This window comes from Galeopterus variegatus, unplaced genomic scaffold (assembly GCF_000696425.1).
Source record: "Galeopterus variegatus unplaced genomic scaffold, G_variegatus-3.0.2 Scaffold2146, whole genome shotgun sequence".
NCBI lineage: Eukaryota > Metazoa > Chordata > Mammalia > Dermoptera > Cynocephalidae > Galeopterus > Galeopterus variegatus.
This window is the reverse complement of record NW_007728257.1, coordinates 187,875-214,029: the sequence shown is the minus strand read 5'-3', so window position 1 is coordinate 214,029 and position 26,155 is coordinate 187,875. Positions and strand designations below refer to the sequence as shown.

General features: G+C 38.4%; 1 protein-coding gene across 4 annotated transcripts in view; it reads left to right on the top strand.

The window, feature by feature from the left end:
* The window catches only part of LOC103596914 (nesprin-1), a 168,877-nt gene that overhangs the window by 102,866 nt on the left and 39,856 nt on the right, over positions 1-26,155 (top strand). For all 4 annotated transcript variants that reach the window (XM_008580689.1, XM_008580690.1, XM_008580688.1 and 1 more), the window contains 3 exons: positions 7,091-7,249; positions 9,059-9,225; positions 21,779-21,941. In XM_008580689.1, the coding sequence (XP_008578911.1) occupies positions 7,091-7,249; positions 9,059-9,225; positions 21,779-21,941 (489 nt within the window). The remainder of the gene's footprint in view (positions 1-7,090; positions 7,250-9,058; positions 9,226-21,778; positions 21,942-26,155) is intronic.

Sequence of the window (26,155 nt, the reverse complement as noted above, 5' to 3'; positions counted from 1 at the left end):
CAGATTAAGACAACCTTATCATTATATTATATTTTAGATGCATCTAAACTGTATTTTCTTCCTCTCTTTTTCACTGGCTGGCATAATATTTTTAAGAGGAAACACAATGTTGGGGTTCATGGGTGTGGTTTTTGCTAGGTAGATATGGGCAGTCTCTTCTATACTTTAAAAATGTGAGAAACCATTGTTTTACTTGCAAATTTAGCTCATACTGTGGAGCTGGTTTTGTACATGGAGCATTTATTGTTATTCTTGATTTTAACATCACTGCTTCCTAGTAATTGATGGGTGTATGGCACTTTTAGTCATACTTTATTCATTAGGTATCTTCCATGTGCAAAGTACCTTAAAAGAGATACCAGATTGTGTTTTGATTTGGAAATAAAAGAGAAAGAATGGTGAAAAGGCATCGAGAAGACATCCCAGGCAAAGAGAAATAACAGATTGGAAGCTCACAAGTGAGGAACAGGCAATTGCCTAGAGGCTTTGAGATCATGCTCTCCAGGAGCAAGGGCCATGTTCATCTTGTGACTTCTGTACCCTGAGTACCATGCCTGGCACTTAGTAGACTGTGATACATGTTTGTTAAATGGTGCAGTCATACTAATTATTGCAAACATAACAAACTGTAATAGATGTCCCTACCATCAAGTTGACATTGAGCTGAGACTAAAGTCAACCTACAAGAATGTACAAGGTGAAAAAGAAAACCAGGTATGAACAGGTAAAAACAATGCATGAAAAGGTATAAAGATATAAGGAAGCTAAGGGCAAGTGTGGGTTGCAGAGAATAAAGAAAATGCTTCTTGAAATGTTCAAACCTTGAACTGACTTCCGAGATGGGGCGTAGAGAAATTGGTCAGGAGGGAATGAGCAGATGTGTTGACAGGGTTGCAGCTCAAGGCAGAGTCTGGCTGAGGGGAAGCAGGTACTGGAAGGCTGAGGAAGGGGCTGTTGAAAAGAGGCTTCTTAGTGCCAACCCAACCTCATGCCTCTGTGTGCCTGTGCCAGCAATGCTGCCCTGGAATCTTTTTTCTCTCCCATCCTCCCTGCTTTCTCTGACTTTAGGGATGCTTATTCTCTTCCTTCTGGAACCATTGAACTAAGTTGAAGAGGCTCAGAGCCTCTTGATTTATTTGAAATCAATGAGAAATGTGTTCTTAGGAAAATTTCTCTCTGTATGTTTACATTAAAACTCCAATATTTATCAAACTATGGGCCAAAGAAAAACTCTGGAGCACACTCAGTAGGTGTGTGAACAGTTTTCCATAAATATATACATTTAAAAGGTAAGAGATAACTTTCAAAACATGTTAATGATGTGAGTTCAAAATGAATTTAGCTACTTTTCATGGAGCTCCAGAGTCTCGATGCACACAATGAGGAACTTACATGCAGTTATTCATAGTGGGTGGTAATGTTAATCACGACCCTTTATTCTTCTCTGAATTCTTCAATCCAAAAGCAATACATTACCGTACAGTAAATTATCTCACAATTTTATAATGTAATGATCTCATCATGATGTATAGGTGAAAGATATTTGATGGGTACAAATAATGAGAAATTACCACAGCAATGGTCATCTACCTTTATGAGTCTATTCATTTGTTTTTCTTAATTTTGAGAAAAGGTCTAGCACTACTTGTTCTGTTAATATTTTCCAGCATATTAGACAAAATGAGTTAGCTCAGATCCCTTTGTCTAGCAAGTTGATGCCTTTGAAACCCTCAAAGAGATAACACTTTCTTTTTCTTAAATTAATTAACTTATTAATTAATTTCATTGAAACATAATTGATTGTCATATCTGTGGAGTACAGCGTTGACTATCAGTACCTGCAGAGATATAACACTTTTGAGATTGGCTCCTATATCCCTCCCAAACCTGCCATGAACCACCCTTCCTGCCTAGACGATTTATTCCCTTCTAATCTTTGAACCCAATTTCACTCTCATCCCGCATCCCCTGTGATGTCATGTGATGAGCATTTTTAAGTGCTCGGCCGTTAGTATTTTCTCAGTTCTCTGAACTCCTGTTTCTTTTTTGGTCTATGCCATCGTGTGGCACTGTATTGTTCCTTCCTTTCAGTGTTTGTGACCTGATTCCAAGACTATTAGGCCTCTGAGATGCGAAGAGGCAAATGACAAAAGTTTTAATATTTTGAAGATTAAGAAGATGATAGTTATGCAATACTTTCTGGTTTAGGAAAACTATTGTGTAAAAGGCCATGGAGTTATTATTATTGTTGTTAAATGAGACGTTCATATGTTGTAAGACTGTTCACTAGACAAATATATCTAGGCAACAGTCTGAAAATACATTCCGAAAGCTGCTGCTGATCACATGATATGCTGTGAAGAGATTAATACCTAGCACCTGTGAGTGGACTTAAGAGGTAAAAAAGAGGAAGCCAATTGAATGTATAGTGTTTCTAGAAACTTTCTAAGTGTCTTAAGGCATGAAGCTAAAGCATACTTACCTCATAGTACTCCAATTTAAATAAAATTATTTAAACCAGTGAACGTTTAGTCATGGGCTTGGTCAAGGGGCCAGGGTGGAACTCTAAGGAGGAACACACATGTGTGACTGGTTCTTGAGTTTGTTGTTTCCGGTGAATTTCTGTCGAGTATGAAACCACAAAAGGAAATGAGCCCGTGCCTGTGTCTCATTTTAAAAGTTTAAGACTTTAGTTCAACATGCATTATTTCTGTACTCAAGAGTAAGTAGTCTGTGCCTATTTCATCTGAAGAGTTGATGAGAAGTCGGTGGTATCTGGGGCTGCAGATGAGAGCAAGGAAAACGGGCTGTAAGTACACGTCAAAGAGTAGAGTTCATGTGTGAACGTGCCCTGTTTTCAAACAGATCCCCATGTGCTGTGTTGTGCTGTGTACAACCATAGCTTATACTTGCTTTGGTTCCTGTTTTGGTTTGTAGATCTGTGTGCAATTCTAGTTGCAATGTTCATATATATCATCATTGCAATTGCTCATTGTTTTTTCAAAATGTCATGGTAAAAATATTTCAGGTAGAAGAGGATGTGTTTCCTGTTCCATGGCCTCACACTGAAGGTTTTAGCTGGTACTTGTCAGCTGTTGGTGATGCAGGATGTTCGTGCCCTTGAGAAAACGTAAATATGTTCTAAGCTGATAAATAATTTGAGGGTTTTGACTGAATCCAAAGAAGGAGATGGTAATGTTCATTTATCAAATAGCCTAAATATTAAATTTAAAACCAAAAGGAAAACGTCAGCCCTTCAGAAATGTACAGTGTTTGAAAAGCTTTTGGCTCCGGTTTGCATCAGTGTTTGCGACGTACCTGTGTCTTCTTCCAGCTATAGCTCCACAGTTAGGAAATGAAAGCAACACTTTCATGGTGTGTGATAAACACTAGGGATAGATATTCAAGCTGCTTAGTGGCGAGAAAAAAATTAAAACTTAAATGATGCCCTGTAGTCACGTATGACACCAACAGCAGCAGCACAGTAATGGCCAGCTTTTGTTAAGTCTTCAGGATGTACCAGTCACTTCCTTAAATTATTTCCTTGTTTGTATTGTATTGTCAGCCTACTATATCCTGGTACATAGGCCAGTACTTGGCACATAGCAAACACCTGTTTGCTATACACAGTAACAATTTGCTTAATGAATTTTGAAACAAATGTAAGATTGATTTACAAGTGCAGAGAGTAAGGCTTAGAGGAGAGTAACCTTGCCCTGGCTGTATCATTAGTAAGTGATGGAGATTGTTTTTGAATCTCAGCTGCCTCTGGATATTTGATCATACAGTCATATTACACCTGTATCAAAGACTCGAGCAAAGGAGCTTTGCTGGTCCTGCCTTGTACTGACTGTAAACAAATGCTTCAAAGTTGTTCGACTTTTACTCTCATTATCTCTGGAACGGGGATAATACCTACCTCTCAAAGTAATAAATAATATTTTTCTATCATGTGGTTATCCTCTCTGCAGACATTGGTGAGAAAAACCCTAGAATTCATTCTGGGTCATGGCCAAGATCTGGGGGAAGAGTAAGGAGGAGCTACTCAGAGCAAGACTTGTTCATCTGAAGCGTGAAAGGCAGGGGTTTCTAACCTTTTCTTAGAAAACAGTTACCTTGGGTTGTCCCACTTATGAAAATATTGTTTCAGCTCAGACATCAAAACCATCAATTTTAACTACCAGCCAGACTCCACTCCTGACTCCAATGTTCTGTGAATGAAAGGAAAGAAGATCATATTCATCAGAGAATTAAAAACCTTAGAGATTCATCAGAATATGAGAAGACACTCTGCTCTCAGGGTTAGAGATGAAAGAGGTGTTTGAATGGCTGTGCTCTTCAGCACTGTCCTGGGTATGGCTTAGAGTAGGCAAAATTTGCCTCCAAAACTTTTAAAACTGTGTTTGGCCATTCTTTATTATTCTGCCTCAAAGAAAACTAAATAGTAAACTGAGTTATACTAATGGGGAAATACTTAAATGATTCATCAATGTCACCTAACCCAGAGAAGTTTTTATTTTAAAACATCATAATTAACTCAAAAGAGTGAATTTCTGCTGGTAGCATTTCACAAACTATGGCAGGTCGTGGGGCCCACTATCTGGGCAGCTCAGTATGCCAGAGGCTGGCCCCCGGAATAGTATCCTGGGCCTCACTCCCTACTGTTTTCTTGGATGTAGAATCACAGACATTTGGCATTGTGTGGGACCTTATATATTATCTGCCTATATATATATAGGCAAAACGTTAACAACTTTAGAGTCTAAAGGGTATATCATGGCTGCTTACCATATAATTCTTTCTACTTTTCTGTTTTTGAAATTTTTCATAAAAAAATGTTTAGGGGGAAAAGAAAATTGATAGGGAAGTGTTGAACGCAATAGAATCAGTAGTGGAATGGATGGAATTATCAACAGGACTGGGTGGGAAAATGCCTTTAAACGTTCTTCTTACAGCTCAAATTTACGTTTTGCCAGCATGTAGTTTAGCTCAACTGGAAACGTTCCATAGTATCTCAAACAGCACTGCAAAAACAAGAGTATTATGAAGTCAATTTTAGCATTCTGGAAAGGATCATTTTAGACCTAGAGATTAAATAAAAATAATTTAATATAGAATATACATAGATATTATATTACAACTCATTAATAAAAAGACATAATTTGAAAATGGGCAAAGGATTTGAGTAGGTAGTTCTCCAAAGAAGATATACAAATGGCCAAAAAACATGAAAAGATTCTCAATATCATTAGCCATTAGGAAGTGCAAATCAAAACCACAGTGAAATAGCACTTCATACCCACAAGGATGGCTGTAATCGAAAAGACTGATAATAACCAATGTTAGTGAGGACATAGAGAAATTGGAACACCGCTGCTGGTGGGAATGTAAAATGGTGCAGCCACTTTGGAAAGCACCATAAGACACAGCAATTCTACTTCTAGGTATATACACAAGAGAAATGGAAACATATGTCCACACAAACACTTGCACAAATGTTCATAACACATTATTTGTAATAGACAACAGTGGAAACAATCCACTTATTGATCTGTCCATCAACAGATTAACTGATAAATAAAAAGTGGTATATCCATACAATGGAATATATTCAACAATAAAAAGAAATAAAGTATTGATAAATTGCTGCAACATGGATGAACCTTTAAAATATGCTAAGTGAAAGAAACCAATCACAAAAGACCACTGACTGTATGATTTCATTTATATTAAATTTCCAGAATAGGCAAATCTACAGACACAGAAACCAGACGAGAGCTGGTTAGGAGAGAAAGAGTGACTGCTGATGGCCGTAGAGTTTGTTTTTGTTTTTTTTTCTTTTGAGTAATAAAAATGTTGTAAAATTGATTGTGGTGGTGGTTGCGCAACTCTTTTCCTATACTAGTAATCACTGAATTATGTACTTTTTTGTTTTTTGTTTATTATTTTTTGGCAGCTGGCTGGTATGAATTGTACAATTAAACTTGTGAATTGTATGGTATGTGAGTCGTATCTCAATAAAACTGTTATGCAAAAAAAAAAAGAAAGAAAGAAAAAAAAAAGTAAATAAGAAAGAAAACAGCAGAGAAATGAAGGAACTTGCCCAGAGTAAAACTGTCCCATGGAGCTGAGCCACAGGCAGCCAGTCTGCCACTGTGGGCCACGTGTCACGCCTCTCCTGAGATAGCAGAGGCTCAGTTCATTTTTCCTTCTTTCCTTCTTTCCCTTCCCTTCCTTCTTTTTCCCCTTTTCCCCATTTTCATTTTTTTCTTTTCTTTTCTTTTTTCGTAAAACTGTCCCATGGAGCTGAGCCACAGGCAGCCAGTCTGCCACTGTGGGCCACGTGTCATGCCTCTCCTGAGATAGCAGAGGCTCAGTTCATTTTTCCTTCTTTCCTTCTTTCCCTTCCCTTCCTTCTTTTTTCCCTTTTCCCCATTTTCATTTTTTTCTTTTCTTTTCTTTTTTCTTCCTTTTTTTTTTGTCTTTTTTCGTGTCCGGCAACGGATCGCAACCCTCAGTGTCGCGCCCATACCGGACCGGGACCGGCAACGGGATCGCAACCCTCGGTGTTGTGCCCGCACCTCGCTCAGCCAGTGAGCAGGAACCGGTCTGCATGTGGGATCCGAACCCTCGGTGGGAGCGCCACCACGCTCCCAAGCGGCGCACTGTAGCAGTGCGCCACCGGGCCGGCCCTTTCTTCCTTTTGTCTATTCTTTCTTTCCTTTCTTTTTTTCCCCTTCTTTTTTCCCCTTCTTTCCCTATTCTTTCCAATTTCTTCCTTCTGTTTTAGTAAAAGTACATTCACTGATCATGTGTCCTATCTGGGCTGAACCGCTCTTTGTGTGAAGTTGGAGTATTCAGAACCTTAATAAGCTCATGTGCACGTGAGTCTTCAGGAAAGAAATACAGGTTTCCTAGCTCCCGCTTGTATTCGGTAGCAAATCCTGCACTTCAGGAAACAGTGGCCTAAAAAGATGCACAACTATTGCTCATTTCAGTCCACCCGACATAGTTCATTTGCTGTATTCCTCAGTGGGCGAGTTTCTTTCTGATGATCCTTTTGCATATTTTCCCTTTTTAATTTCTCCAGCTCTCCTTAAGGCGGCAGCAGGTAAACGAAAGATTGAATGAATGGGCAGTCTTCAGTGAAAAGAACAAGGAGCTTTGTGAATGGTTGACTCAAATGGAAAGCAAAGTTTCTCAGAATGGAGACGTTCTCATTGAAGACATGATAGAGAAACTCAAGAAGGTACGGGAAGCGCGGCTGCTCGTGTTTCACTCTTTATGACACTCAGGAATACTTTCAACAGGTGCAGACGATGGCCTTACTCATAATTACCTTCCTGTCAAAGCAGCACTATATTTTATCTTTTCAATATAAAATAAATTTGCCCGGAAAGCCCTGCTTTACGTACAGAATATACAGAATACTTGCAATTTGTGATGAAAAAAAAAGAGCATCTGCTGATAATGTTCAGTACTTTTGGATTTTAGCTACTTGTTCAGTAAGAATCATGTATGTGTATTATGTGTTTCCTTTTGTTTTGCTTTTATGTTTTTGTTTTTAAGGAGGTAAAATCACTAAAAGAAAAAAAAATGGTAAATGAATTGAAGCCAAGATAATAGTATCTACGAGCATTAACACTCAAAAATGGTTTAATTTAAAAGATAATCCAAGGGGATTATTTTACTATAAGTGCTTTTTAAGGCTTGTAGTAATTCTTTTCAAATAAACATGTCTCAATAAAGTCATCTCAAAGTTGTGATAAAATATTGCAACTATTAATAAAAGCATCTAGAATATTGGTCTTTGAATCCCTTTGTGATGAAATAACATAACAAGGAGGGTAGGGAGTGCTGGGCACAAGGAGATACTCAACACCAGGACAGAAAAAATTTCAGCAGCTCCTCCCTTTCCTTTGGGGTCCTTTTTGCTTAGGTAAATGACCTGGGAGGGTGGCCCTGTTACCACACTAGCTTTAGTGAGGAGAAGGTGAAAATACCTATGCTCATTTAATACCTGTCTTCATATATCATTTTGCTGAGAAAATATTTGCTGCATAACAGGAGATTAAGCCAAAAATAAAAAGGTTGTTCCTGAAGATTGGATCCTGTCACCTTGGCAGGAGAGTAAGAGGGTCACTAGGGGTTTGGAGAAGGGGTGTCCTTCTATCATTACTTAAATCCTACCCTGTCGTGCCTACCTCTTGCCCATAGGCCATATGGAGCCAGTTCTCTTTAACCAAAACAATCTTTAAGAGGAGCTAACACAGAAACCGGATAAATCAAGAAGGTTTGAGACCCACTGATTCTCTAAAAGTAATGGTTATTATTCTTGAGAGTTAAATTGACATTGATTCATGTGTTGCAAAATATTAGCACTATATAGAGGATATCTCTTTAAAATGAAGGAATTTATTTAAAATATTCCCAAATAGCATAACTGACACACACATATACACATTTACAGATATATGATAATTGCATATGTGTGTGTGTGTGTGTGTGTGTGTGATATATGATAATTGCATATGTGTGTGTGTGTGTGTATATACAAGCAGTCTTCAAAATGTTCATGGAAAGATTCATATTATCTTTTAATTCTGTTGTTCCATAAATTTTTTGAAGTACCTGTGTATGTATGCGTGCATACATCTTATAAACCTCTTGGCAACTATTTGTATGAGAATTGATTCTAAATATAGCATCAGCTTAGTGATTAGAGCATTAAGGTATGATTTACCAATGTTAAAAGCCTTCAAATTTTGTCTTTTGTATCTATGTGTATACTTTTATTGTTTTAAATGCTCAAATAAAAAGGATTCCCCCATTCCTTTCAAGAACATCTATACAAAAATGCAATCCCAACTCTGCACACATACTGAAAATGATAAGTACTACTAATTCTCATGCACATGGGCTGATGTTCAAATGGTATTCTTCATGCCTGAACTATTCCAAGTAGTAGAAAACTGTAATTATCATATTTCTAGTACAGCCAGGCTGAATGCATTAAGAATATGCTTTCTGACCTCTATGATTGCTATTTATTATGCAGGATTATCAAGAGGAAATTGCTGCTGCCCAAGAAAACAAAATACAGCTCCAACAAATGGGAGAACGACTTGCTAAAGCCAGCCATGAAAGCAAAGCATCTGAGATTGAATACAAGCTCGGAAAGGTCAACGACCGGTGGCACCATCTCCTGGATCTCATTGCAGCCAGGTAAAAAAGCCCCGCGTCAGGAGGGCCTGTGTGTGTGCAGAATTTGGTAGCCTTTCCAGTCTACTTTTCATTTCAGCTAAAGTGAATCTAATAAATCATTCTCTCTCTCCCTGTTAGTCCACTATTTCGAAAAATGTTCATGCTGTTCTCATAAATGACACTTTTGTTAACTTTAAATTTTTCTTTCTTATTTCATAAATCCACTGTTGTTTGCATGTAGCAGAGAGAAAGAGTGTCAGATCCAAACAAAATCTACTCCCAAGAGAAAATTCTTTATTTCCGGGCTTCATGGGTGTTCAGCCTCCTATATGGAAAAAAGAGAAACTGCTGACCAGCATTTGTGGAGAGTGTTTTTGTCTTCAGTAGCAAAAAGAAAAGTTATCACATTCCTACTGTGTTTTTGGTTAGCAAGGTGTGAGAATGACACTGATTATTGCCACTCTGCTTAGTTGTGCTAGAAAGGTAAACTGAACCACTATAAAATTTTAGAGTTTATTTGAGCAAATGATTCATGAATCTAGCAGCTCCAAACCAGAAGCAGTTCAGGAGCTCCACTATGGGAACACAAGGGGGAGGCCTTTATAGGACAGACACAGCAGGAAAGTGAAGCAAACATTTGATTGTTTACAATTATACAGTTGGCTTATCTGGTCTATCCTGCAGGAAAGTCCCTAGTTATACAAGTTTGTTGGCTGATTCTAATTGTTTGAGCTTAAGTTCTGATTTAAATTTTTTTTTTTTTAATATGGGCATTTGCAAGAAATAAGTCAAGTTGCACTTACATTTGCAAATCAGTAAAGGTCGAGGTCACTTATGGGGCCTCACTGGTTTTGTCTGCTCAGGGGTTCTTCAGGCCTCATCTCCATTGTAATTTACTGTAACAGTTGTAAAAATAAGTTGCTGCATTATTGTAATTTTATGCTTAGCTTTGGTGATAACTCGAAGTGTCTGCCTTATATCTGAGGCATGTTACATTCAGTTTCTGTTGTAGAAGGGCAGGGTGAGTTAGTCCAAAAATATATATGAGAATCTTTACTAGCAATATAAAAGTCTGATGGGATTGAATGATGAGCTATGTTACCTGATATAAAAAGAGGGAGTGATTAACTAGATCTTTGTTTTAGGTGAACTTTGCTTCATGTTGGAATGTAGGCTCCATGGGGTCAGGGTAGCTTTATCCATTTTACTCACTGTGTATCACAAGCACCAACAACAGCACCTGAGCTCATAAGGGCTCAATAAATATTTGAGTGGATGAACAAATGAATGAATGAATATTTGAATATTTGAGTGGATGTTCTTCATGGCAATTAGGAGAGCTGGAATGTTACAAATGCTTTTGATTCACAGCCATTTGGGGCTATCCTACAATACAGGATTTTAAATCTGGATTCCTTTCCTTAGCCCTGCTGTGGAAAGGTGGACATATAGTGCCCTTTGAATTCCATGTACCCACTATAACTGCATTTGGGCACCATAACTTTGTATGCTGAATTTGGAAACATTTAGTATATATATATTTTATAAGGGACTTATTAAGGAGGATCTAACTCAAGAGGAAGGTTAAGATCATAATTTATGTTAGCAATAATGAAACAAAATGGAATAAATGCTTATTGATTTTTAAAATGTTTAACAATAGCACTGTATTAGCTAACATTTATTGAACACTTAGTTTGTGCCAGAGACTGTGCTATAGGATTCATATGCATCTTTTCATGTATGGTTCACAACACCCTTTGAGGTGGGCATTGCTATTATTATACCCATTTTGCAGATGTGGAGGCTGAGGCTTAGACTTGCCCATGGTCACGTGTGTTGAGTGGCAGAGCCTGCACTCTGACTCTGGAGCACTAAGCTCTCCTGGCTGGCAGGTTTGTGACTTCCTTTGCCTTGTTAGAGAGAATGCAGAAATTGAAGCCCCTTGTGCTATAAGTACTTTTCTTAGAGAAACCACCCTCTTGGTAAACAGCCCCAGTATTTTTTGTCAAATTCTGACTCATGGATTGACTTGCATTTCCATGTAATCGGCTAATCTAGTTAATCTTCTTTTCTAGTTTTTAGTGGTTCAATGGTGTGGAGAATGGGCATGCACTATGTTAAAGATGTTTTAAACTAGATTTAATATAATTTAGTCATAGCAGCTAGTTTAGGGTGTGGCCAGCTATTAGCCAACATTACATCAAATGAGTTTGGTGCTATCTCCTCAAAGTCATATTTATTTATAATATTTTTGTCTGGCTGTTCAGGTGAGAATTTTCTAGATGTTAATTAGTTTACTTTCCCAAAAGACACATTAGTAAACTCGAATCAATTATATATTTATAAGGTACAGTGCTCTGCACTGTAGTCACCAAAATGCCCATGTGTTTCCACTCACATAGAGTCTCATCATACACAGACACAATTCCTGTGGGAGATTGGCGTGTTGATCATGAATTCGTCCTGGAGTTCAGTGCCACGCTGGATTCACAGCCTGCCTTGCAGCCTCTCCCATCCCACTCACTTTCCATTTCCCAGTTTATTGGTGCTTCGTTAGTGCACAGACTGGTGAACATCTCCCACAGCCATCTTCAACCATGAACAGCCAGCTAAAATATGAACTTTCTGTGATTCAGTCCCGTTTACCACTCTTTCTTCTTCCAACTTTTTTTCCACATTGATGCAGTAGAGGAGAACATAACCTGGTGTATGCCTTTTGATATTTCTATGCTGTCTGGATGCTTTTGTGGGAAAGGAAAGGTTATTTTTGAAAATAATCATATTTCCAGGTGAACATCTTACCAGCCAATAGAAACAGGAACTGTGTCTTCTAATTTTAGATCACAGAAGCATAAAAAGTAAATAAATAAAGATGCATTGATAACCTACTGCATACAAACAGAATGCATAATTTAGAATCAACTTCATTATCACCGTTGGATTAGCTTAGACCATTCTGAGTACAAAATAGATGTGCTTTGCATTGAGTTTTTGAAACTGACTGTGTCACCAAGCATTGTCAATTTTTTAGGCCAACAAAATTTGCTCAGTTATTTTTAGAGCTCGATAAATAATGTTCTCGTGTCCTTTCCATTCTTCCTAGACCTGCTCTGTCTGATTCAGCAGTCACTAGCTACAGGTGGCTGTTTAAATGAACTGAAGTTGAATAAAGCTAAGTTTTTGTCTAATTTTAATTAGCTGCACTAGCCACATTTCAAGGGCTCAGTAACCCCATGAGGATAGTGGCCATCTTATTGGACATGCAGATAACAGAACATTTTATCATCTCAGAAAGTTCTATTGGTCGGCACTGGCCTAGACAATTGAAAGCTGAGCCCTTGGCTTTCATTAAGAGTCAGTCTAAGAAACTGCCACTGGGGAAGCATCACTGTGATTTCGGTAAAACTGCCTTGCAGAAGGCTGGCTCTCATTGTGTCAGGGAGCCCTTTGCAAAAACACACATAGCAGTTTCTCTAGAGCTCAGGACTAACAGGAAATCTCTCTCTTAGCTGTAATTGTTTAGTGCTGCTTACAGTTGTTAGTTATATGTTAGTGAATTACTTAGCACTTCCCATCTTAGTATCTAGGAAGGTCAGGTTCAACTTGTTAATTCTGTTGTAATAATTTCTTTTTATCATCTCAGAAAGTTCTATTGGTCGGCACTGGCCTAGACAATTGAAAGCTGAGCCCTGGGCTTTCATTAAGAGTCAGTCTAAGAAACTGCCACTGGGGAAGCATCACTGTGATTTCGGTAAAACTGCCTTGGAGAAGGCTGGCTCTCATTGTGTCAGGGAGCCCTTTGCAAAAACACACATAGCAGTTTCTCTAGAGCTCAGGACTGACAGGAAATCTCTCTCTTAGCTGTAATTGTTTAGTGCTGCTTACAGTTGTTAATTATATGTTAGTGAATTACTTAACACTTCCCATCTTAGTATCTAGGAAGGTCAGGTTCAACTTGTTAATTCTGTTGTAATAATTTCTTTTTTTTTTTATCAGTAGAATATATTCTTGTTCCCTCTACTGAACCTAAATTCCCACCACCAAAACAAAAGCACACTAGTTATTTGGCTCCTTTTTTTTTAAGAACAGCTTTTTTGAGATATAATTTACATGCCATCTAACTCGCCTAAAGTGTATAATTCAGTGATTTTTAGTATATTTACAGAGCTGAGCATCTATAATCACCACTGATGTTAAAACATTTTCATCATCCCCAAATAAAAACTCTATTACCCATTAATGGTTTCTTTTCATCCCTTCTTCCTCCCCTCTTCCCCCAGCCCTAGGAAACCACTATTTTACTTTCTGTCTCTATAGATTTACCTATTCTGAGTGGTTCATATACAGATCGTACAATGCATGGTCTTTTGTGACTGGTTGTTTTAATCTATATTTATTATAATTCCCTTAAACATTTTGTCGGAGTAAAAACAAACATAATTTTTAAAAAATTATTGAATGCCTACTATGCAGGAAGTACAGTGCTTGTTGCTATCAGGCAGAGGTTGGCATATGTTTTCTGTACAGGACCAGATAGTAAGTATTTTTGGCTCTGTGGCCCAAATAGTCTCTGTTGCAACGACTCTGCCATTGTAGTGTGAAAGCCGCCACAGAGAATATGTAAACAGAAGACCATGGCTGTGTTCCAGCAAAATTTTATTTACCAAAACAAGTGGCCAACCGTACATAGTTTGCTGACACTTTCTCTAGGGATATAAAGACGAAAAAGAAAACGATACTAACCAAGTAAGAATCAAAACATAAGCGTCCAAATGGCTCCTCACCTCGGGCCCTTGCCCTTTTTTCCTCTTGCTCCCGCCCCACCTGGCCTGGCCAGCCCCTAATTGCTCCTCACGCTCTTTCTTTCCTCTGGATGAGATCAGATTGTTCTCACTTGCTCAGCAGGTTTTCTGTGCTTCTCCTTCCTAGCATTTCCCTGAACTGTGTGATATCCCATGTGATTGGTTGTTTAGTCTCTTTCTCTACTGAAATGGAATTGTCTCTCACGTGATCACTATAGTAATCCCAGACCCTAACCTAGTTCTTTGCCCATAGCAGTCACTCCAGTATTTGTTGAGTTTTCTCAAATGTAAGACGTAGGGCAAAAAGTGCCATGTGTACAGCTGAGAATAAAGCAGAGGGCTTCAAGTGCCTCCTGATGTGTTTCTGCTTCACCAAGACACTGATCTTCTCAGTGCCACATGTGAAATGGAGATAATATATTCATCTCACAAGGTGAGATAGCCCCTGTAAACCAGTTTGCACAGAATGTGCTCAATAAAGGTCAGCTCTCTCCCCAGAGGGAGTTTAAAGGCTGTGTAGGTAAGCCTGGTATGCAGTGCAAGGAAGACTTCGTGGAGTCATAGTGGCTGCCCTCTAAAGGGTTTCAGTCTAATGAGAGTTCTTCCCACCGTGGAGGTCAGAGGAAACTTATTTCTTGGAATTTGTGGCTGGTACTGTCTAGAGTTGGTCAAGTCAGAAGGGTCCTGGTAAAGATTAGGAATACATTGATGTAACACACATTGAAACAGCACAAGACTAATCAAGAAGCCTGCGTTTCATCCACCTTGTCTGGCTGTGTTACCTAGGGCTTGCTGCATCATTTTTCTGTGCCCCAGATTCCTCATTTTCAAAATGCTCCTTGAACTAACTGCCACATCGCCAATGAGACATTGCGGGGGAAAGGACTGTATCCACTATAAAATGCTATATGAGGGTACTTCAAAAAGGTCATGGAAAGATTTGTATTATCTTTTAATTCTATTTTTCCATGACCTTTTTGAAGTAACCTTGCATATGCCAATCTTGTTCTTTTTAGATAACTACAGAGTATTCCATGGCATAAATATACTGTAATTTGTCCAGTATTTTCTCTCCTGATGAACATTGATATTGTTGCAATATTTTTGCTGTTAAAATAATTGTCTTTAAAGCCTTGGCTTGCCTTCCACTAAGTTCATTGAAATAAATATATTGTGCTAACAGTAATGAGCATGAAAAAAAGACTTTCACCCACTGAAGAAAACTAAATAAAGTAAAAAGGAATTAAACTAAGGAAATTATGGCAGTAAAATTTTTTGAAGGTCTCAAGTTTTTAAAAAATGTTACTCATAATCAGGAAAAAAAACAAACTTGCCTGCTGCTATGGACTCATGGCCAATATGAAGATACCTCAAAACGTAATGGAAAGATTCATAACATCTTCCAAATCTGTTTTTCCACAAACGTTTTGAAGAACCTTTGTATATTCCTTTAATCAAAGCTTATGTATTTTCATTCCTGATTGTCAAAAGTAATGTATCAGAAGGGTGATTTTTTTTATAAAAGAATTCACAATAGGATATCTTTACGTAGAAAGATTTGAAAAATAAATTTATTTATAACTGAGTTTTCTGTAGTATATTTCTTATGTAAAATACAAGTTTGTTTCTTTTATAAAGAAAATGTTTCCTCCAATGTTCTGTTTGAAAAACAACCAACTCACATGACCAGAACTGAATGCTTTGTTTTGTTTTAGTTATAATTCATCACTTCTAAAAGAACTTAGCAAATATTTATTATTTATCTATAATTTGTCTGTATACTGTAATCCAAAAATGATTTAAAGCAGCCAACATTAGTCACATTTTATTAAATTACTACTAAATAATAATTTGGGGACTTGTTTTCTTTAAAAGTTTAAATTATGAAATCAGCATATGCTTAGTGCAAAAAATTTGGAAACTCTTGAAATTTACAAAAGAAAAAAAAAGTTACCTGAGATCCCACCAGGCAAAAATGAGCAGATATGGTTTTTAAATTATCTCAAAATGAAAATGTTATTTTTGTCACCTTACATCATTATTTTTAAAGGACAAAAGTTTTGAATATGTAAGGGGAGAATAATATTTCTTCACTATCTGTCATGCTCAACTCATCTATTCAAAGGTAAAGGTCAGGTACTTTCCCACAGAATATCTTTTCCCTCCCACTGTCCCAAACAAAACTTCTACTTACAACACTGAGCTGCCATATTGAGATGAAGAAAAAAAAAAAAGTTGCTCCTTTTTGCTCCTTTAATTTGCTGCAATTGTGGAGGTTTTGTTTGCATTTTGGCAAGATGTCTTTTTCAAAGAGCCTTCCCTGTGTAACAAACAGCCCTCAAGGAAAGCTGCCTGTCCTTATGGAACGGCCGCGTCTGCAGACAGCATTATTTCTTATATCCTTTCTTTAGACCTGTAGCTTCCTCCTCCTTGCAGATTACACTGAGCTCTTTCCCCTTCTTCCTCTTGTGGCCTACATTCCAGGAGATCAAGCCTGGCACATGTTAATGAATGTAGGTTTTATTTAGAAACATGACCACTTGTCACTGCTCAGTGTCATGTTATCAGGCAGAGACTACCAACATTTGTCCCGAGTGAGCATTTCCATACTTTTATACACAGACCAGGGGAAACTTTCATCCCCACACAGGATTTAGCCTTTTGCGCTGCAGAGCCTAACTTTTGCAAGTGGAAGCTTCATGGTGGTGGTGGAGGACCTACGTGCCCTGAGGATGGCAGAGGACGGCTGTGTGGATGCAGATCTCCCAGACTGTAACTGCGATGTCACAAGGCAGGCATCTCCTTGAGTTTCTTCTGTTGTACATAGCTTTCATGTTACCTGGGGTTTATTGGATAGATGCTGGAAGCTTTAATCTGGGATTGTTTTTACCAACATTAATTGAAGATGGTTGGTGTTAGGAAACTGTTGACCGTGACTCCTAAGAGTTTTCCTTGGTTTGTTTTCTTGTCCCCCTAGTGGGCATGCGGCGCTGGATGAAAAGGTTAATGGACTTTATTATGACTTGGTATTCCAGTTGTCTCTGGACTATGTGTGTCATACAAGGAGTATGGCTAGAGTGGAGAGGCTGAGACACAGGGAAGAGATTCAGAAAAAGACTCAGTACATCATCTGCTATTTAAAGGATGGGCTTCTGATGAAACTGAAATTCGGCCATAGCCAGTTCCCAGCTTTGTAGCTGAAAGCTTTCCCTTTAGTGAATGAAACTCGTATTTCTGGGGCCAAAAGAGTTGTGCGTGTGTGAGAAAATTGCTTTTAGTTGTGTTTGTCAGTAAATTTAGGTCACTGATTAATACAAAGCTTATAAAATATATCTGCAAAATGTACAAATTTATATCTAAAATAGTAATTTAGTGCATTATGCAAATATTTAGTCCATGATATTTTTCAGTTAAAATAACAACATGACAGAAATGTTCATTTTGAATTTTTAAAAATGTTGTTCTTTTGCCATATCATCCCCCCCGAATAAATACCTATAGATGAGTAGGATTTCTAATGGTACTTTGGGTTCTATTGTATTTGGATTTTCATTTTGTTTTGGGTTATGAATATACTAAATTGATTTGAAGGAAAATAGTGAAATATTTGTAAATATATTAGTTTGAAGGAAAGTAGTGAAATATATAATATACATGAAGATACATAAGCATATATGTATAAATATGAGGGTACTTTAAAAGGTTTATGGAAAGATTCATGTTATCCTTTTTGAGGTATCCTCATGTGTATATGTGTGTGTGTACATTCATGTGACAATGTTAAGAAGCTGGACAATTGGATTTAATAGCAGAGTCCTTCTCAAGAAAGGTCAAGTGCCTGTGATCCATGCTGGACAGTGAAAGGAGAACCATAATCTGCAGGGACTTAACAGATTTATCAGGCTTGCTAAACTTATCCAGACATGTGATGTCTGCAAGCATCTATTTTGAATTGTAGTCCTGGATGCAACCAAAAGGAATGCTGCTCAAACTTCTTACGGTGATAAATAAAAATACTGTGACACTTTTCCCAAGGATTTCCCATAAAGAAATAACAGAAAAAAACATGGGGCATCTCTCTTGAAAAAGAATGATCCCTGTGTTGCAAATATCAAGTTTAATAAGCCAAAGCAAATACAATGGGGGCTTTACTACCCGCCCACCCCCAGCTCACACCCACTCCCCCCAAACACACACACAATGTATTTTGCTATTTGTAGTAAAATACACTTTTTAAAAAATGAGAAAGGAGACCACTTAAATGTTCACCCGCACTGACTTTACTAAATTTATACTTCAGTTTGAAAGAGGAACTTGTCCCTAATGGACTATGTGAATAAGCATTTCCATGTCACGATGCCCTTGACATATTGCACACTAACTGCTGTCACTTGGAACTCATTCAGTACTATACAAGATTACTAATCTTGTAATTTATTTTGCTAGTGTAGACAATCCCCCAGAACAGTAATTATTTGCATCCCTTTATGCTTTGGATCTTTTGATTGTATTGTGAGTTTTGAACCAAGAAAATGAATGAATTTTAGTCCTTGACAAATGGACCATTTGCAAATGTTAGTTCTAGAGAAAAAGTTAAGTATACATTTAATATCAAATAAATTTTTAAAATTAAAATATGTTAATTAAATAAAAATATTTTACTTAGAATACTAATTATTAATGTTTAGCAGGCATTTAAATAGTGTCCAACTGTGTGCAAAGCACTGAGTTTAGCGTGGCAGGGGGAGGAAAAATGCAAACGTGGAAATTCACAGTTGCATCTGTTCAAGTAACTTACTATGGAAGAGACCAGCTTGTGTATAAATAATACCAGGGAGTTAAAATAAGGGTGGGAAACACACACTCCAGCCTCTAGAAAAGCCCTGATGATATCATGCGGTTGCTATCAAACCCCCTCCCAAGGCACAAGTCAGCATCAGATCCTACCAAATCTGAATACAGGAAGCTGGTCAGGTGGGAGACGTTGTTGAGAGGACATTCTTACATTAATCATACATATCACCATGACCTTTGTTTTTAGAGCAATCTGTGTACACTCAGCCATGTTAGGCCCTCAACAGGGACTCAATAATTTATTTTTGTTTGTTATTACTTGATAATAATAGAGTTGAGAAATACTACCTGTGTCCCTCCCAAACTGCTGCTCATGCCCTGACCACATTAGGAAAACTGTTTTTAAAACTAACTTGTCTGTCCCTGCCCTTATGCCCTTGACCTCTGCCTCCCCTGCATCCTGCTCCATCATCTGTATTCATCTATAATTTCTCTCCTCTTTCCACTCTGGCTTCTTCCACATGGGTTCCTAACTCTCTGCCTGAAAACATTCTAAGGTTATTCCAAATAATAAACTATGTCAAACAAAACAAAGCAAACAAATCAATTTTTCCTTGAAGTCAGATCATTTTAGACATCTCATTGCATATTTACTTATCTGTATTGCCTCCTTTCTTAAAATAATTAACTACACTTGCTTGCTATACATGTCTTCCTTAGCCTGAACGCATTCTGTTTTCTGTTTCCACAGACCTGATAACCCCTCACTGAGTCGGCAGAGCCTTCTAATTGCCAGAGCACGGGTCCTCTTTTTAGTCCTCATCATACTGCTCTGCATTTGACAAAGTGAACCAGCCGTTCTCAAATTTTAGTATGCAATTTGGAGTACTTGTTAAAAATGCAGATTCCCTGGCCACACCCTCCCCCAAAGTCCTGATTCAATAGGACTGGCTTGGGGTCTAGGAATCTGCATTTATATGAGGCAAGCCAGGTGAATCTGGTGCAGGCAGCCTTGGGATCACGCTTTGACCAACACCTCAAAACTTCCTGAGTTTTGATTTATGTTACACTTTCCTGGTCCCCTTCCTTTCTTTCTATTTTTTCTTAGTCTGTGTTTCCTCCTTCTTTAACCAGCCTTTTACAATTCATTTTTCTTAGTTTACACCCTCTCAGGATGAAATTCATCCATTCACTGGGTGTCAGCTCTATGCCAACGACACTTAAACTGATGTTACAAACTCCTTCCCCTTTGCTGGACCATGGAACTACATTTCTATAGGTCTGTGCCTGGTCATTCAGATTATGATATCCCAGACTTAATGCAGCGTTAATCCCAAGAATTCACTCCTCTTCCTGTGTACTCTGAGGCGACAACCTCCACTTAGTTACCTACCCAGAAAACACATCATTTTCAGCTCCTCCTGCCTCCTATCATGTCAGTTCACAAATTTAGCAATGCAGCCCTCACCTCTCTTTCCACTTTCCCCAAGTGTGGACTTTTGATCTAAGCTGTTTGGATGATTCTCTTCCTGAATTGGCTCACACGATGTCCTCGTTTCAAACTTACATACTCAGAATCAGAATTGATCTTATCATTTCTCGCTAATAAATCTTGGCAAAGTTCCTGTTATCCTGAAAACCGCATACAAACTGATGATCACGTTTTTACAGGATCCTGGTAATCCTCCTCCAGGCCTCCCGTCTTCCTGTCTCTCACCACTCCACCTCTCCCACTTTTCTTCCTCACCCTCTCTAGCCCAGCCTCACCAGTACTAGTGCACTATTTGCCTTCAAAATCTCTGCCTTTCTTCTGTTTTCTAGGCCAGAAATGTTCTGCTTGGCTTTTACTCACCTTTCAAAGTCTAAGCTCCTCAACGGCGAGGTTGAAACTACAGTTATCACTGCATTTCTGTCACCCAGCACCATGTCTGCCTAGCACCGTAAATGTTTGCAGAAGGAATAAAGAAATGAACAAATGGTGAATGAATGAATGAATGAAGTGTTACCTGAATGTGGCCAGACAGAATTGATCACTTCTTATATAACCAGAGACTGGGTTCATTTCTTTATTTCTTCCACCGTGTGTTATATTTCACTGCTATGTGTCCAAATTTCCAGTCAGATAGTACATTTCATAAGAGAAAGAATCAAGTCTTCTTTTATCTTTGTTCTTCTGCATCTTCCACGTAGCATGTCCACATGTTATGTTAGGTAAATGTCAATCTTAAAGAAAGCATTTTTTTCACTCTTCCTGTATAAAAATGGGAAAAGATTTTTTTTTTAAAGCATGCTTTGTAGTGTATACTGTACTAAACTAGGCTCTGAAGGTGGAAGACTGGATAGTCCTATCACCCTCTGTTGCTTGCAACCCAACAGGTCCTCAGTTACCTTTAATGTGATCTGTCACCGATAAAACTTGAATTGCTTGAGTGCAGGTGACATTGCACTGATAGTTTATCTTAAGTGTGTTTCTTTTAATTGAGTTTCTGCCCCAAGAAGGCCAAATACAACCCACCAGGGCTGATGCTGTGTTTGGTCAATATAAGAACTGTAACTTTGTAATCTGTTCAGTGACAAACCGTGAGAAATGTTAAAAACTTTTGTCTCTCAGGTATTCTTCATAGGAGTATAAATTATGTTATTTGTCGGGATATGTTTTGTGACAGCCATGAGGTTTATGTTAAGTGTAATTGTTAATATTTATTGAATATTTCCCATGCACTGGGCACCCTACATTATTCAACTTATTTAAGTCACACAAGCACTCTTGTACTCTATAAAAATCCCCATTTAATTGATGAGGAAACAGACACAGGAAGGTTGTACAACCTGCCCAAAGTCACACAGTCAGTAAGGGGCTGAGCCAGCATGGACCACGGTAATCTGGCTTTAGCCCCAGGCTTTCTTCTGCACCTGAGGGGATGGTGCGTGGGGCCTCTCACTGAAGCTAAATGTTGCACCTGCTCTGCCTACAGGGTAAAGAAACTGAAGGAGACTCTGGTGGCTGTGCAGCAGCTTGACAAGAACATGGGCAGCCTGCGGACTTGGCTTGCTCACATTGAGTCTGAGCTGGCCAAGCCAATAGTCTATGATTCCTGTAACTCAGAAGAAATACAGAGAAAGCTTAATGAGCAGCAGGTAAGACTTGAAATTAATTGAAATGAAATAAGCCTTGGAATGTCTGTCCTCCTGGCCAGCCAGGATAACAGAGTAGGTATGAGGTGGTGACTCAGATGGAGTTTAGGAGGAAGGTAGGCAGGACTGGGGAGAAAGGGAGGCTTTGTCTGGGCAGGTGTTTAGGGAAAATAGGTTCCATGTCACCACAGAGTTGACTCTTAAAAAGATGCTTGTGCCACGACATGGTTGGCGTCATTAGTCCACCCAGAAGCTGCTCTACGATGGTAGGTAAGGTTCTGTTGCAATCGTGTATACAAAACAGTGCTGACAGATCTGTTTATTATTTGTGGGCACGAGCTCACTAGCATAGACTTAGAAAAAGCCCCTTTTTTTCTGGGTAAATTGTTTAGAGAAAGATTACAATGCATACTTAGAATTTTTAGAGTTTAGAAAATTTTGTTTTGCAGGGAGGATAGCATGACCTCCAGACCACACACTGTGATTTCACCTTCACGTGGGTAGCAAAGTCAGCACATCTCACTGGCATACGATGTGCAACCCAACAAAGCAAAAGAGGATGACCCTAAAAAATGCACACAGAGAAACGTTCCCTCCCACTCCCCTTGTTTATTCTTACTGAGTATATCTGACTCCAGCTGACAGCAGTAGATACCATAAACTTTTACATAAGAAGAATTGTTACTCCATGGCTTTAGATTGTTTTTGAAAATTCTCTGCAGGCTCTGGTTCCTTCCATTATATTTAGGCCATTGTAGTCAAGTTGCTTAACTTAAAAATGCTTAAAATGTAAATAGCACCCTATTTTTAAAATCCTATAAAATAGTTTATGTACTTTATTTTATAAACTAAGTCGATGAGAATAGGTATTAAAACACAGTTTTAGGAGTTGGAGTTTTTTAAATATTAAAATTAGCATTGCTTTTAACAAAATTTTGTTTGTGGAACATTTTTCAATTTTTATAAGATTAGAATTTTCTGATGGACACTGATGTTTGAGATTCTAATGATTGAACTGTGGGGATCATGATTGGCTTTCAGGCCCCCAAATTCTTCTGGAAAACACGGTAATGATGTGTACCAGTGATAAGAGCTAAAATGCTAATGGCCAGTACTGTAATTTAGCAAATGTACAAAAATCAAAAAGTTAAATATGGCAAATTGCTCTTGTGCATTTATAGCCTCACCTACTACCCCAATAAAATAATAGTAAAGGGGGGAAAATATCAAAATCCACAATGACAAAGAGAACACAGGAGAAAATGATAGAGCTAACAGACATCCCACAGAATTTTGGAAGATAGAAAGTGAATAGATGGACAGTAATGTCCTTAGCAGAATGGAGGGTGGAGAAGATCCATCCATACCATAGAGTTCCAAGAAGGCTCAGAAAGTGGAGAGAAGGTAAACCCAAAAGTTTGATTGTCTGCAGAGCAGTAAAATGGAAGATTACTTGAAAGTTTGAATAAGGAGTGGTTAGACTGGCAGATCCCCTCTAATCCCAGACAGCGAGGCAACCCTGCTTTATATACTCTGGCAGAAGACCAGAGAATTATTCTCTGGAGAAGGCAGACCAAACAGACCTTGGGTTTGGGTATCTGGACACCACTGAGGCTAGAGTCACTGTATTAAAAATAGGGCGATGAAGTGAATGGCTCTATACCAAATGGCATGACCCCCCACACCACTTCCCCAGCTTAACTCCCACAATATCAGTAGCCAGGCTTGTGCTCCAGCCAGGAGATTGGAGCGCTCCTCTCTGGAGAAACTGACCAGACAAGAGAAAATACTTTCAGATAGTGATGCTTATGGCAACCCAACAAAGGCCAGGTCCCTGCCAGGCTCCCCTGCAGGGACACCTCCTGGTTGGCACATCTTAGAATGCAGATGCAGCTCCCAGGGTGTGGATAGGCAAAAAACCTCCAGCACTTAAGAAAGCCTGTGCCATGAAAGAAAAGACCAAAAAATAAATAAATAAATAAAAAGGAAGAATCAGGGGAAACACATCGTAGAAAGAGGAAGAAAACTTTAAAAAAAAATTTTTAAAAACCTCATAGAAAGGAGAGATTTTGCATTTATTAAAAAAATGCCTTTTTAAAAAAAAATTAAAAAGGAACTTTCAGAATTGAGGGTGTCTCCCATAAATAAAAAGGAAGAATCAGGGGAAACACATCGTAGAAAGAGGAAGAAAACTTTAAAAAAAATTTTTTAAAAACCTCATAGAAAGGAGAGATTTTGCATTTATTAAAAAAATGCCTTTTTTAAAAAAAATTTAAAAGGAACTTTCAGAATTGAGGATGTCTCCCATAATGTAAAATGAGAAAGAAATTATTAAAGTAGTCATGTAAAAAAAAAAAAAAAAAGAAGGCCCAAATGAAAAATATTCACTTCCAGATCATAAGGGCCTGACAAGTGCCCAGGAAAATGTAAAACAAAGCAATACTGTCCGAGGGCACCACATTATGAAACTACAGAACACAAGGGTTAAAGAGAAGATCTTTCGGGCTGGCCCGGTGGTGCACTGCTACAGTGCGCCGCTTGGGAGTGCGGCGGCGCTCCCGCCAGGGGTTCAGATCCCACATACAGACCGGTTCCCGCTCACTGGCTGAGCGAGGTGTGGGCGCAACACCGAGGGCTGCAATCCCGTTGCCAGTCCCGGTCCAGTACAGGCGCGACACTGAGGGTTGCGATCCATTGCCGGACACGAGAAAAAGACAAAAAAAAAAAAAAGAGAGAAGATCTTTCAGGTTTCCAGGGTAGAAAAAAATCCAACTTCTCCAAAAAAATGCTGGAAGCTAGATGGCATTGGCACAATGCCTTTAAAAAGCTGAGAAAATTATTTATAATTTAGAACTTTATATCCTATCATCTATCTATCTATTTATTTATTGATGGCTGACCGACAAGGGGAACCAAACCCTTGACCTTGGTGTTACAAGGTAGCACTCTAACCAACTGAGCTAATTGGCCAGCCTTATCCTACCATTTAATATGTAAAGTTTTTACCTCTTATACACCCATTTTCAGGAAGCTAATGGAAGGTGTGCTACATACACTAAAGACTAAAGGCAGAGGAAAAATAATATTCAACTCAGGAGAAAGAGAAAGGGAATTTACAGGATGAAGGTGAAGGAATGTCCCTGATGACAGCTACACTGCAACCTAGAGAGGTCCTATCTGGACTAGATCTTGGGCTCGGGGTGTTCTAGGAGGAAGGTTTGCAGGGAGCAGGACAGTTGAATTAGCAGGACAGTTGACATTCTCTACTGTAGAATGTCAATAATTCCAAAACTGAAAATATCAAGAAATACCTATATAAACAGGTTAGTTAGAAATATAGAAGTAAATACCAAAAAATGAGAAAATTATTTATAATTTAGAACTTTATATCCTATCATCTATCTATCTATTTATTTATTTATTTATTGGTGGCTGATCGACAAGGGGAACCAAACCCTTGACCTTGGTGTTACAAGGTAGCACTCTAACCAACTGAGCTAATTGGCCAGCCTTATCCTACCATTTAATATGTAAAGTTTTTACCTCTTATACACCCATTTTCAAGAAGCTAATGGAAGGTGTGCTACATACACTAAAGACTAAAGGCAGAGGAAAAATAATATTCAACTCAGGAGAAAGAGAAAGGGAATTTGCAGGATGAAGGTGAAGGAATGTCCCTGATGACAGCTACACTGCAACCTAGAGAGGTCCTATCTGGACTAGATCTTGGGCTCGGGGTGTTCTAGGAGGAAGGTTTGCAGTGAGCAGGACAGTTGAATTAGATTTCCTGATGCACTTAACCACACTGGAAGGAGTTTTATTAGTTTTACAGGAGAGAGAATAGAAGCAAGCAATACAAAGTAGAAAGAGGGGTAGAAGATTGTTAATTCCAGAAAAACAAAAGTTATATGAGAAAAGAAATGTAACCATAGCATATTTTGTTGCTCAAATATGAAAAATATTAGATAACCATAATCATATAAACAGTTATTATTGCTCTAGCCATAAGTTGTGCTATAACAGTTATTGGAGCCTGGTGAGCCATGTAGATTTATTCTTTCTCTACTGTAGAATGTCAATAATTCCAAAACTGAAAATATCAAGAAATACCTATATAAACAAGTTAGTTAGAAATATAGAAGTAAATACCAAAAACACTCCTACAAGAGATGGAGATGGTTGCTTCTGGAGACGAGGAGCCAGAGTGGGAAGAGCAC